We start from the raw sequence: 14,723 nt of genomic DNA on the forward strand, positions 1-14,723 counted from the left end.
ACACATCAAGGCACACGCATTGGGTGGTTCATCAAGATTTTAGTTTCAAATGTATATACATTTAGACTGGGTCCAAAGGTAAAAGACAGCTGGTAAAAAGCTACTATTAAAATAAAATAAGGGGGGGGGGGGTTGCACACTTTGTTTGCTTGGTTATTTTTTTAATAAAGTTGTCCACACCGAAGACAGGACGTGCTTTGCGGGTTCAATTTTGTTAAAAGCTGCACGTGTCTCAATTTCTGTCTAGTGTGGGTTCAGCCACTTAAACGAGTGAGTGCCTCTTCACAACTCTGTATCCCTCTTTCAGAACAAAAGATGCCTGCAGCGGCAATTACTTGCTCTTTTAGCCCGAGCGTCTGCGGTCCTGTTCACAAACACACCGGAGGGACAAAAGCAAGCGGAGGAATCCTAATTTAGCTTAGAACAGTTTGAGACCACTATTCCCCTGACCGTCCCTCCCTCTCTCGCCATCTCTGGCAAGACTGACGTGATAAAGTCTATCAGAAGTGACCTGGTGCTATTAGCAGTGCCAGGAGAAACTCTGTGGGCAGAGGCGTTCTGAGATGCCATCGTTTATGGACTGCTGCTACACGGCGAGATCAAGAAACAGCAGTACTTCTGTCTCTAAAGGTGATGTGTGCAATGTCAACTGAAGATGGGCTCTTTTCGGGGGAATCAACCTATGATTGGCTTAAGCAGGGATAAGAAAAAGTATTTTAACACCCCCAAAATTACACACTTCATCTGAAAAGGCCTTTAAAAGTCATGTTGGCATTTGGACTACATGGAAAGTGATAATGATGACTAGAAAATTTAATGTGGACTACAGTTCCTGCTCATGCTGACATTATGGAGCAAAGGTAGTTCATTAGAGAGTATTGCATTGTGTGATGTTTTTAGTTTCTGGTTTTGTTAAATAACTTTCTACAAGTACTTGGATGCTTAAGTGACACTTAACAATCTCTGAATGTCTTTATTAGGTAATACAAACTAAAAGAAGTTTGAGATGTGCATTTGTCTACACTTGGTATTTCAGTGCATTCACATTCAGACATTTTAAACCATTACTTTAACGTTCAAATACTCTTCGGAGTCACTGTATAAAGCAGCAATTTTGTTTTGTATTTTTCACAAATAAATATCATCACGAAACTGCACAGAATGCATCAAATCAATAAATGCTTCTACTGATAACAACTGCTACATCAAGCCGGTTTGAATAGCTATCAATATGACAGGTAATCCCAGCACTGAATTGCATTGTGAATTTATTTGTTACTTTGTGCCGTGGAAATGAAAAAAATCGAATGGCACACATTTACGCCGAGCGCTCCTCGAACACACTTGGAACAAGGTAAGTTGAAAACAAATCTGAACTACCAACCTAAATCCATATTTTATGCATGAATCTCCAATCAAATTATCTGGGTCACGGTCTGAGGTTGTTTTTGAGTGCTTTTCTCCAGCTGCCTGAGACTGAGAGATTGAATTGAATCAAATCCAATCAAATCGGGAACCACATACTTCAAAACGCAGAGCAATGCAGCAGGCCCAAATGAAGCCTTTACTGAGCGCATAATGCCTGCTGAAATGCTAATGTGTGAATATATATCTAAATATGCATTAATACATCTACCCGTTTCTAGGATAGCCTTGTAATTTTGGATGATATACAGCAGAGGTTACGTTCTGTGTACTTTTAGACTTTTTATCCTACAGCTTCATGCTTTGAAATGTGACTTTTTTCCCCAATAGGTAAGACTTCTCAAATGTAAAGATGACTTGTTTAAGACTCAATCTCTCAAAATACCGTAATATCAATAAAAATTTGATTAAAAAGCTACAAATGTCCAAATAATGTGTCTTTTTAAATTTACATATTTTATAATTCACATTATTGTCAATATTATTGACACATTATTGTTAATAATAATACTAATAGTGTGCCAACCGTGTTATTTTGCAATATATATTTTTGACGTGCATCTCCATTAGGTTTTGGTATGTGTATGCTTGACAGCATTTGTTAGTACAAAACATACTGAAGTGAGTAATATAAGTATTTTGGGGGGTTATTTTTTCATGATTATGATGAGAACTGGAATACGTTTAACTGTCATGATTATGCAAAAAGTTCAATTTTTATGTGCAAAATATAATTCATTACTTCATTCAGTTTGAGTTCAATTTACTAACCAATACTTAAAGCTGCAGTCCGTAACTTTTTTGTGTTCAAAAAAGCAAGTACACCATGAATCCAATTTCCAACCGTGTTTTCGGCTTGTCCTGAATCACTATGATACACCTTTAATAAGTGTTTATATTCTGATTATTTTAGACTGGTTCGTGGAGGTACCACTGTGGAGTAGCCCAGAACCCATGTGCTTCGTCATGGACATAAACAGAGAGAAGTAGCTCCGGCTACAATGTTCTTCCGCAAGCAGCATGCAGTTCTGTTTATTAACTGCTAGTGCGCCAAAAGTTACAGACTGCAGCTTTAAGTGTCAACTGTTATCAAGCAGATAGAATTGGTAAATGAAATAAACAGTAAATGAAACACTCACCCCGTTGGCTTTGCTCAGGGCCTGAAAGTAAATGCTGTAACTTTTGGCTGGTGACAGCGGTGCGTTCCAGTAGCCATTATAAGTCTTGTTGTCTCCTATAGTAAAGGGCTGTACTACTGCAAGACTAACAGGGGGGAGTTCGGCAGCGAAATAGTGAGGTGAATTCAAGATGGAGGCGTTTCTGAAACTAACAGGAATGGAGAAACACTCCAGCACATCAGTGGCTCTGCGAACTTTCTGCTTCCTTTCCTCTTGAACCACCACTTGATAAGCACTAGAGGGAAAAAAGACAAATTAATGTACTAAATATTAAAACAAGTACCTAAAATGTCATTATAGTTGTTAGTCTCTGACGAGGCCTCAGAAAAAATAATGAAGAGGCTCAATTCCAATAGGTTTTTAAGTCAGCATGAAACATGTTCACAATGCATTCACAAGTGACATATTGATGAGGAAAACAGCAGGACGGGACTTAAGTACAACAAGCACAGATAAATAGTGCACAATAAAACTACCTTAATGTATTAGGAATTGTAAGTATCAATTTCAATATTTAAGCACACGTTTTAGCATTAGCTGCTTATACGACAGCCTCTTGATTTGAGAAATATCTTCAGCTAGTGATGGCACATCCAAAAAAAGAGAGAGAGAGCTGTGCCCGAGGCAATTTAACGAGCCATTAAAACCATCAAGAACATCTCTTCCCGTAGCTTTCTAAGAATCACAGAAGGCCTTGTCAGCCATCAAGAATTCTCTAACGCTAATAACTAGCTGCTAAACATCTCTATTAAACTCTCTTCTTGGAATAAAAAAAAAGTCCCAAAAATACACAGCTGCTTCTCCTCTTGAGAGAAAACGACGAGGCAGGCGATGCGGTAGCGAGCCAGCAGAGGGAAATCTCTACTACGGTAATTAGCTGGAGGGGAGGTGGCGGATTTGTGCGCATGGGGCTTTTTGAAAGTGCTCGTCATGGGGAAGGACTGGAGAGGGGCATGTGTGTGTTTCTGTACACGGTGAATAGATAAGGACATCTTTTGAGCTCCCTGTGCTAATAGTACTTGTTTGCATTGATGTAGTCTTACGCCAAGAACATACTTCCCAATTATGTGCAATTATGAAATATGTTTCGCCGAAAAGACGTAGCAAATTATCCTAGCCTATAATCTGGCATCTTTCATAAAGGATAATTTCCCTTACCAAAGAGGCCTGCCTGCTTTTCTCGTTCAAACACGCTGGATCTACATTTCAAACTAATGGCTTTAAGTGCACACTGGATGTCGTGTGTTGTGCATCCACTATAACCCCGGTCGAAAGCTGCTGTAATTATAAACAATTTTCAGTGGCGTATTTTTCATTAAGACGCTTATGGATTGCCAGGGTCATATGCATTATAGAGCACACTAACAAAGGAAATACTTTGAACATTTTTCCACGTTTATTGTAAAATAGGCAAAAGTTTCATAGGATTTGGTTTTACCCTTAAATATATATTTAATATAAATATGCACATATTTTATATAAATATAATATAATATTATCATATGTTGTCTTTCCAAATGCTCTTACTAGGGTTATTACAGTTAATTAACTCTCAAACTGAAAATTAAATTAAAGCCATTAAAAATGATTACTACTTTAAATAAAATATATTAAGAAATATATTATTTTAGCTAGTTTCCAAGGCAACATTTCTCATTGAAACTTAGTTTAACTTGATACACTACAATAAATAAAATTGAAATAAAAACAATATAGATGTATTAAAAAACTATTTAAAAAGGCAAAAACACACAACAAAATTACTAAAGCTTTAACTAAAATGAAAACGAAAATAAATAAATAGACTGACTGAATAGAAAAAACTGACTCAAAATATTAATAAAAAGTAGTAACTCAATGATACTACAATAACACTGGCAAATACAACTCAGAATTGTGTTTGCAACCAAATAATTGTCATAATTACTGATGGGCTCCCACTGCACATCAACTGTGCTGTTCTTCCAAGTCAGTGTCGACTTGCAATTTCGAGAATTTGCCAAAATCTGTTGCACATTCACAGTCTGAATTTCCACACAGAGGAAAGCACTGTTTGAGTGCCAAAACACAGCCAAATGGACCAGGATCCCCTCGAAGGCTTAGCATACAAATGATGCTTATTTGAATGACTGCATTTAAAAACCCTCAGGACCCTGAGTGAATCAACAGTAATGCACTTCTTCATTCAGACGATGCACTAGACTCCTCTTGGATGACTGGAGAGAGGAATCATGGGTAATTTGGTGTATTCTTGCCTTTTAATGTGCTTCGCATCTGTCTGCAGATTTAATAATTTTTTTTTTTATACGATAGTCCACATTAAACATTCTACTTACTATATTTATACTACTTACTATCATTATATTTGTCCTCTTTATATTCTCCTTTGAATAAAAGTGTCAAAAGAGCACACTTCACAGGCATTTTCGTAGATAAAGTTATAAATGCAAACATTCTCAACATCAATAACATTTATGCATTTGACAGATGCTTTTATCGCAAGCAACTTAGATTGCATTCAAGGTATACATTTTTTTTATAAACATTTGATCAGTTCTTCAATGCAAAAGAAATAAAAATACTTTGGACACTCACCTGACAGGGGCCCCTCGTGATTGGGCAGGTTTTAAGAGGACGGTGATTGTCGTGTCTGTCTCGTTGAGAGGAGAGTCGGTCTCATATTCAGGCATGGATGGAGCTGCAGACACACAGATTCATGTTAAAGGACACCAACTATCAGGATATAAAGCACGTACTGTATAGCTTAGCAGAACTCATCTCAACTGACAAGGACAAATGGAGGAGAGTTAATTGCATTTGCAAATATAAAATGACCAATATTTATTAAAACAGCTTTGAAATCACAGTTCATTACTGTAAACACTTCTTGCATGTTTTACAAACTGAAGGAGGCGTCAAAATTGTTGTCTGCAGCAATTGACAGCATGTCAACAGAGTTTAGCTCGTATTGAACTTGGAACTCAGCTGCCTTTCAAACACACAAAAACATGTTTTAATATTATGCATAATTAATATTCATGTATTTGTGAAAACATTCATTTCACAGTATTTACTCCTATGAGAAAGCATACAGTTTTGAAGCCTGACTCAAACGATCATTACTATGTAATCGTATTTTAAAATGCCACTCTCTCATTACAATGTTTAGATTCAGTGAACAATACAGTTTTAATAAATGGTGTCTGGCATGCTGTTCAAATGCCACGTCATTATGAAACGGAACGAACTGACAGCCGCGGGCCACAGGAATACGGCTGAACTTGTGGAGGATGTTGTTTACGATTCATGTTCTCATTATTTCGTTCACTTTATATTAACTGTATTCCAATGATATTTATGCCAATAACACAACTCGCTAATGAGATTTTCGCTCCAGCAAAGCTTCTTTAAGACACAAAAAAGTCAAAATGACAAAACTAATTATGCAAATTTGAGAAATGCAAGAGATAATTAGGTAAGCAATCAAATTAAGCTTATTTAACCCCGTCAGTTCATGTTCCCTGAAATAATTTCATACACTATCACCAGTCTGTCTGACGTCAATACTCTATATCCATAAAGAACAAAATATCTGTCACATTAACTCAATTAAACTGGAACTTGAGGGTCTGTTTTACTATAATTGTGTATAATTATCATTAGCTTTTGGAAAATATCCAATAATCTTAGCTGAACCCTCAGCTAAAACTCTGCTGTTCCCTTACCTGAGATTTTGGTGGCAATACGGGTGGTCACAGGGGGGCCGAAGCCTTTATTTGTACTGGCTTTCAGAGTAAAGTAGTACGTTGTGCCGGGATACAACCCTACGAAGAGATGATGGGTCTCATTTTGGAGTTTGAAGACACGGCCACGTTGCGTTGTCAAATCTGCACTGGGGTCCAGGGAGCCAAGAGCCTTATAGGTGATCTAATGAAAAAGAAGAGACCGATAGACATTTAGAATAATAAGTTCATTAAGAGTCTTGTAAATTCAATGGGATCACAAATTTAAATGTATTATACACCAAATATTGAATTTATTTACCATTAAGTCTTAAACTTTCTTTCAAAAAACACAAAAGAAACGTTTTTGATGAATGTTCATGCAGCTCCTTTACATACAACGAAAGCATACACTCTTAAAATTAAAGGTGCTTAGAAGGTTCGATGCCATTTGTGGTTCCACAAAGAACCATTCAGTCAAAGGTTCTTTAAAGAGCCATCTCTTTCTTACCTTTTCATAATCTGAAGAACCATCTTTTGCCACAAAGAGCCTTTTGTTAAACAGAAAGGTTCTTCAGATGTTAAAGGTTCTTTATGGAACCATTTAGACAAAAAGGTTCTTCTATGGCATCGTGAAGCACCTTTATTTTTAAGAGTGCATACTGACCAACGGCTGTCAGTTTCAAAGAAATAAAATCATTAAAATTCTCCAGTTTTGTTTAAATGACAAACCTATCTTCACATGCCACGTACGTTTACATAAATTTTCAATGACTGACAGGTTCAATTTGAGTCTGTTCTTCACATAAACTTTATACAACAGCATGATTTTGCATGACTTGGGGTTAAGCACTTATATGGTATATTGTACAAATAGAAAAATGTATTGATTAATGTTCACAGGGCTTTTTTTATTGAAAACACTTGGAAAATAAATAAATAACAAATAAATAAACTATATATATTGGTCTGTGCTTTTATTGGATTCCTATTTCACTGAAAGGAGAAAGTCATACAGGTTTGGAACAACATGAGTGTGAATAAATAACATTTCATTCTGGATTCTTCCTTTAAACATTATTTTTCTTAATAACGTAAACCTTTTGAAACAGGAAAAGCAATTAGCACTGAACCTTTTTGTTTCACTGGATCTCTTTCAGTTACTTTGGCTTTTCTGCATTCAGGTATTCTCTTCAAATATTTGAGACAATTTCAGTGACTAGAAATGCAACCCAAATATTATATTATGAATACAATGAATAACAAGCACATTCAGTGCACTGGGTTGTAAATACAAGCCGCTTATTAAACACTTTTACGAGGCTTTCGGATCTGCTTCGAACATGTAAATTTTAGAAAACAACATCCAGCTAAGAATTAACACGCCCCAAAACAATTACTAAACTAGGTTACAGATAACCATTTTCATGCTAAGACGCACATACCTTCCATATCTTAGAGGAGGCTGATGGAAATTGATGGCCACAGTGTATGGGGTAATCAAAATATTTTAGCCCTGACGTTTCACACTTCATAACTCCATTCCACAATTCAAATCAAATAAATTGACAGCTGGGTGCCTGGCAGGCCTGCTGCCTAAAAGCTTTTCATGCATAGTGGAGTGATTCAGAATGCCCTCTAAACAGACACTCACTCACTCACTCACTCACTCACTCACTCACTCACTCACTCACTCACTCACTCACTCACTCACTCACTCACTCACGTTTACTTAGCTATCTAAATGGGGACATTCCATAGTCGTACTGGTTTTTATACTGTACAAACTGTATGTGCTATTGCCCTACACCAACCCTACACCTAAACTTAGCCCTCATAGGAGACTTTCTGCATTTTTACAATTTAAAAAAACTTTGTTTAGTTTCTTTTTAAACCCGTTTTACAAATGAGGACGTCCCCAAAGGGAGGTTTTTGGAGATTTTGTCAGGTTTACCTCACTTTTGGGTACAAATTTGTCCCCAAAATATGGTTAAGTAGGTACACACACACACACACACACACATCCTGACTGTCCACTGACCACAGGCAGCAAAACAGTCAGGAGAAGCAAATCTGCACATTCAAACCAAATATCACTCCAGACAATCCACACACATATTTGACAGACAGACAGACAAAATGCAAAGATGAAACTTTTCAGACGTCAACATAAGACATCTCAGTGATTCTGAAATTAAAATTAATATTTGTTCATCTTTAGGAAAAAGAAAACGTCAGACGGCATATACATGTATATAGAGTATATACAGTACAGTCACTTAAAGGGACAGTGCAACCAAAATCAAACTGTAAACTGTTATTTATACTTAATTATTTTTTTAAATAATACGTCAAAGAAAAACAATCCTGCATGCAATATCTTGTATAGGACAAGAACATGCAGTAACAGTATCCAACTATACATAGGTTTTCCTTAAACTTTCACGCTTGCTGTTTTATTCATGTCAAAGGATTGTTTATACTGGTATATTTTTTTATGCTTTCCAGCAGCCTAGTTTTGATTTAATATGCTATCATGTTTATGATTTCATGTTGGGTCAGTAAATCACACAGCGGTGCTGAGGTGTGGAGGAGCAGCCTGGTGTAATATACTGCCAAGCACAAGTTAACATGTTACGGATTATAAATCAGTCTTAATAGAGAGTTACAGCCTGAATTTAGCTTTTACAGCTGCCAATTTACTGTACATGCTGACTGAAATGATGAAACCCTCTTCAGCCGCTGTTTGGACAAACAGGTATTTCTGCTTCAACTCATGTCTTTAGCCAGAAGTTTAAGCATTAAAGAAATTCACCTTTAACATTTAATTGTGTCCAGGTTTGGCTTTGCATATCTACCAGTTAGATACTTTTTTGTTTTAAATTCATAGGTTTTCCTGTAAACGAAAGGGCATTAGAGATTGATGGCAGGCCTTTTATTAAAGGGGCTTTTAAAATATCATCTATTGCCTTTAGCGAAGCTCCTCTGTAAATTTGTGCCCTTGTTCGGTGTTAATATACTCAGCCAACAGCGGGTCGTATTGAACATATCTTGTAAAACACAGGTTCTTTACAGCCCAATGAAACAGAAAGCGTGAGGTGGCTGAAGGGTATTGTTCGTTAAATATACAGACAGCATCAGATTCAAAAAGCATCTGGAGTGCACTAGATAGTCTAGTAGAGTAACCACGCTGAAACAAATTTGGTAAAAAAACAATTTTCACTCAGAAATTGCAGGTAAATTTCTCGAACAATTACAAAAACATAAGTAACATGCTAAATTAAAAATAGCGAAGTACTTTAATAAGTTCTATCTAAAATTAATTCTGCATTACCTTTCAACCCTTCAGAAAAGATTATAAGAACCTGAAATCCAAAGCAGCTGTTATACAAACAGAAAAAACTATCTATACACATTTTTGCATTAAACTAGTTGTTGCTGTATAGCAAGTTCATTTGATTGTGTATTTTCCAGTTCAACAAGAGAACACATGGATACTCCATTTATGATCTCATTAAAATGTACTACCACAGTAATTTCACTTTTGACAACATCTGAACAAAATCCAGCAATTCTTCCATTTTCTATGTGACTAAATGAACAAAAAACAGCAATAACAACAACATAAAAGATCAAAGGCCAGCATAGAGATCAATAGACCTCCAATTACCCTGTCATCACTTAAATGTCCCGATGGGCAAAAAAAACACAAGGGATGATCAATCCTGTAGGAGACAAAGTATGAAATGAAGAGGTGATGATGGGGGATCTGTCTCTCGCTCTCATCTGTCCTCCCTCTCTCGTTTCAGACCGTTGTCAGGGGAGACAGGAAGTGGCCAGGGGGCATGTGATGCCACACGACAGGCTGCTAAAAGTGGCCTAATGCACTACTGAACGTACTGTGGCTCTCTGTTAAAAGAGCCGCTTGAGTTTAATTGACCACAGCTGATTTGAAAAGGGTTCATTTCCCAGTTCAGTTTCGCAGTGGAGATAGGAATGTGAAGAAAACAGCCCTGTTTGTGGGAGATATTGGATTTATGGCTACTTCACTTCAGCAATGAGTATTAAAAAGGCATATACTGAAGGCAGCTCACTACGCTTTGGAACAGGGATAACGTCTCTTGTGACACTGTCATACAATATTCCTTTTGTCATGTGACAAGTAAACTAACAAAAAAAAAGCACCCTAGAAAAACAAACCTGCAACCACACTTGCATACATCTGTCACAAAGAAGTACTTCAATAAACTCGAAGCAATTAAACATCTAAAATTCATTCCGCATGGACTTTCAACCCTTCAGAAAAGATGATAAGAACCTGAAATCCAAGGCAGATACGTGAAATAAAAAACTATAAACCCAAGCTGGTTAGTAATTCTTCGGCCTCGTTCAAGCCAGCATCTCCTGAGATTTACAGTTGGTAAACAGACTGGCTGAGAACACAGAATATTTAGTATTTTGTAAATTTTGAGGGTGAGTTATGAGAGTTTGGGATGCCAGGAAGAAATGAGGTTACTCAACATTTGGTGTAGAGAATAATATGTTACATTCCACTCAATTCTGCAGGCATAAAACATAGACAAAGAAACAAATATAGAAGAAAATACAGTACTGTAAATAATAATAATAATAATAATAATAATATAGTCTCATATAATTAGATGGATCAAGAACTGTCCGCTTAGAGACTTACCACCATGATCAACTACAATACAATGTGATTTTACATTATTTTTAATGTGAATAAATCTGAAAACAAATGACAACGCAAAAACAAATTATTCAAATAATATCTCACCATTCTCCACAAACAACTATACGGCATGAGAGAGAATGAAAAGAGTGGAAAATGTCTATAGACTTGGTGAAACAAATTTCATTCTCCCCAAAAATAAAAACTTTACTTCATAGATATTACTCTGAAAAAAGCAGAATACACAATTTGTTCATGGATCATGAAAATTCTGAATGTCTTTTAAAGATTGGTTGCATCAACTCGACTTCCTTCTGACTACAAGCAATGCTACACTAATGTCTGCTGTTTGGGACAAAGTAAGGGTACTTCAATCTTACCGTCTCATGACACGACAAACGGTAAATAAAAACCGCACTCTCGACATTAACCCGGATTAAGACCTCCCCCCAGCTGTCTCTAGACCAGACGTGTAGGGCCATTAACCCATTTACCGGGTTTAGCTGCTCTAGAGAGATAGGGGTTACTGGTTCTCTCAACTCGAGTGCTTGCAACCAAAGCGCTTATTGATGGAAATGAAAACAACACCATGAAGGGAGGAGGTGGGATGTGCACAGGTTCCTCCATCCCGTAAGGGCAGAAAAGGCCGTTTATCTTCATTAAGAGGTGAAACCTTCCACACTACATCAGCACACAGAATGACAGCTCCTTACTTTAACTTATTGAGACAAAAGGAGATTTTTACTTAGAAAAAAGTATTATGGTGGTACCATGGCACTAATCATGATTAGTATTTATTCTAGTGTTCAAAAGTTTTGGGTCAGTAAACAGCAATATTGTGAAATATTATTAGAATTTAAAATAATAGATGTTTTCTATGTGAATATATTGTAAAATATAATTTATTCCTGTGATGCAAAGCTGAATTTTCAGCATCATTACTCCAGTCTTCAGTGTCACATGATCAATCAAAAATCATTCTAATATGCTGATTTGCTGCTTAAAAAAAACTTATAAATGTTGTTTTATTTGAAATAGAAATTGAAAAATAATAAATGTCTTTACAGCCACTTTTGATCAATTGAATGCGTCCTTGCTGAATAATAGTATTAATTCCTTTCATAAAAGCCAAGAATACTATGGTATTACCATGGTAGATATCTAAAAATCTTAGCATGAAAAAATTACCATGGTATCATACAAAGAGGTATATGGCACATTGAAGGCATCTGATGTTTTTTTTATAAAGTTCTCCAAGGTATGAGGATGGTATAATATCATGGTACATTTAGGTACGAACTGAAATACAATGGTGCAAAAAACATGGTATAATGATATGGTACATTTTTTTGCCAAACATCAGGTCAAACTCAAATGTCATTTTAATTTTAAAGTGTGTACATAAATAACAGTACCCACAGAGAGTGTCAATGTCCCTGTCCATCACTCCAAAGAAAAACCATCAGACATGTTCTCTCTGTAAACAAAGTGGGTGGTTTGTTTCCACCTAACTCCAGACAGGAAGCTATCAGAAACACCGCACGAGACACAGCGGAGGGGTGGAAGACATCACGTCATCGCAAACTCACAACATGTCACGCAAATTAAACAAAACAAAGATCAATGACTAAACACCCGCATGTGCAGAAGTGTTCTGCTACTTACTCATCCTCATTTGCATGGAGATAAAGAAAAATAAAGAAGCTGGAGGACAAAAGACACCTTCGCTTTACACGTCTCAGTGTTGATTAATAAGGAGATGCTGAGGATCTTCTCTGTCTTACTTTCCATGTGCTTTCATACGCACACTCTTATTTTGTCAGCAAAGCAATTAATTTCTGAAAGGCTTTGATGGTTTGATAACAGGAGGCTGTTGTGCAGTGAAATGAAGGGCGAGGAAAGAGACAGAGAGAGAGAGAGGGAGAGAGGGGAAATTTGATCAAAAGTATGGATTTTGATGCAGGACACATCTCAGGTACTCAGAAACTGATTTGAACCCCACTGCGATGTATGTGTGTCATATTTAGCAGGCTGGTGAGCTGCTCTTATAAGTGTAGATCAAATGAACCACCCAGCACATCAGTGCATACAGTACATAGGGTGATGTGGCCTAGTGTCTGGCACCCAGAAGGTTACTGGTTCATTCCTACAAGGGTTGAGCCATAAGTAATCATCTCTGTGTCCTTGTTCCAGGGACTTAACCTCAAATCACTTCTGGTGTGATTGCCACTGAAGTGAGTGTACTGGAAATAATTTTATTTATAGAACCTTCTGAGCACAGACTGTGACTGTCAATAGAAAAGTCTATATTCAAGTCGTTCAGAACTTTCTATCTATCTATCTATCTATCTATCTATCTATCTATCTATCTATCTATCTATCTATCTATCTATCTATCTATCTATCTATCTATCTATCTATCTATCTATCTATCTATTGATGTTTTTAAATATGATTAATACATACACATTTTTAATATAATAATATAATATTATTTATTTTAACATGCATTTAAAATACATAACATGCACAGCAATACATGTATTAGACATTGTATATGCAGCATTGCATATGATACTGTATGTCTATGCAATATTTCATTTGAAAAATGTTTAAATGGTATATTGCAAATAACCTTTCATCCTCTCAAAAACAAAATACATAAAAAACACTCTCAATCTTTAATTTTTTTTATTGCAAGTTGTTGTAGCCCTATTTTTTTCCATGAGTCTCCAAGTCCAAAATTTCCTACAGCTTACAATCAAGAAGCTTGCTTGCCACAAACAAAACCGTATCCTTTCGTGACCCTTCCGCTGCATTCATCTCCGCGCTTTCCTTTTCCTGCCTCCGAGCTCTTTGTCCTAAGTGTAATTTGTCTGAATCACTAAAAGCGAGGAGAGGAGGCATACGGATGCTCAGATCTCCTGGATAATTCTATTGGACGCTTCTAATTAAATCAATGAGGGCTATTATAGCAATTATCCGGCCAAATGGGACCGCATTGTGTCCACTCGATACATTTAGTAAATTCTGTCAATCTTCTTATCACCAAGATGGCACATGCTGTAACCCCGTTTTAATGATGTACCTGGATATGCACAATGTCTTGCACGTGGTTTGTCTTCCTCATCAAATCAAAGAGATAGTGAGGCTCTTTTGTGCCTCCAGCCCACTCAAACACACACATTAAAGCAAAATCTGGATGTAATTTGTTTTTGTCATGCCGTGACTTCATTTCCTTGCTTGTAATGTGGATATTCTATGCATTGACTAATAAATAATTAATTTGCGAGAGATCCGGCCTGTCAAACAACATTTGCTCCAACAGAAAATCACTTATTTTTGTGCAAAATGTGCACCAAATAGCATCCTGCAACCTAATTTTACCACAGAAATTGACTTTGATATAAAGTTTGGAGACACACATACACACATGAACAGCAACATCTCCGTTTCATGCATGAAAATACAACATCCAGCATATCTACCTGACTTTTTATTTAATTGTAGAATCTAGAAGACACGTTTACTTGAGAAGCTATATTACATAAGGAGTCTTGGTTTCTGTGGAATTGATCAGAATGAAGTGACTGCATGATTAAAACGAGACAGAATATCTGCCAATCAACTTGATTAAACTTAATTAATTACCCCAAGTACCCCATCGAGAGATATTTGTTTCTGTTTAAAGCATAACTAACTTAA

At 36.5% G+C, this 14,723-nt stretch overlaps 1 protein-coding gene across 1 annotated transcript in view; it reads right to left on the reverse strand.

Annotated features, from left to right (window-relative positions):
* Positions 1 to 14,723, reverse strand: part of LOC306844805 (receptor-type tyrosine-protein phosphatase T-like) — a gene marked incomplete at its 5' end in the record, with an annotated part of 223,783 nt that overhangs the window by 88,167 nt on the left and 120,893 nt on the right. The window contains 3 exons of the mRNA XM_079377179.1: positions 2,565 to 2,838; positions 5,199 to 5,301; positions 6,329 to 6,530. Coding sequence (XP_079233305.1) covers positions 2,565 to 2,838; positions 5,199 to 5,301; positions 6,329 to 6,530 — 579 coding nt within the window. The remainder of the gene's footprint in view (positions 1 to 2,564; positions 2,839 to 5,198; positions 5,302 to 6,328; positions 6,531 to 14,723) is intronic.

Source organism: Barbus barbus (assembly GCF_936440315.1).
Source record: "Barbus barbus genome assembly, chromosome: 25".
NCBI classification, from domain to species: domain Eukaryota; kingdom Metazoa; phylum Chordata; class Actinopteri; order Cypriniformes; family Cyprinidae; genus Barbus; species Barbus barbus.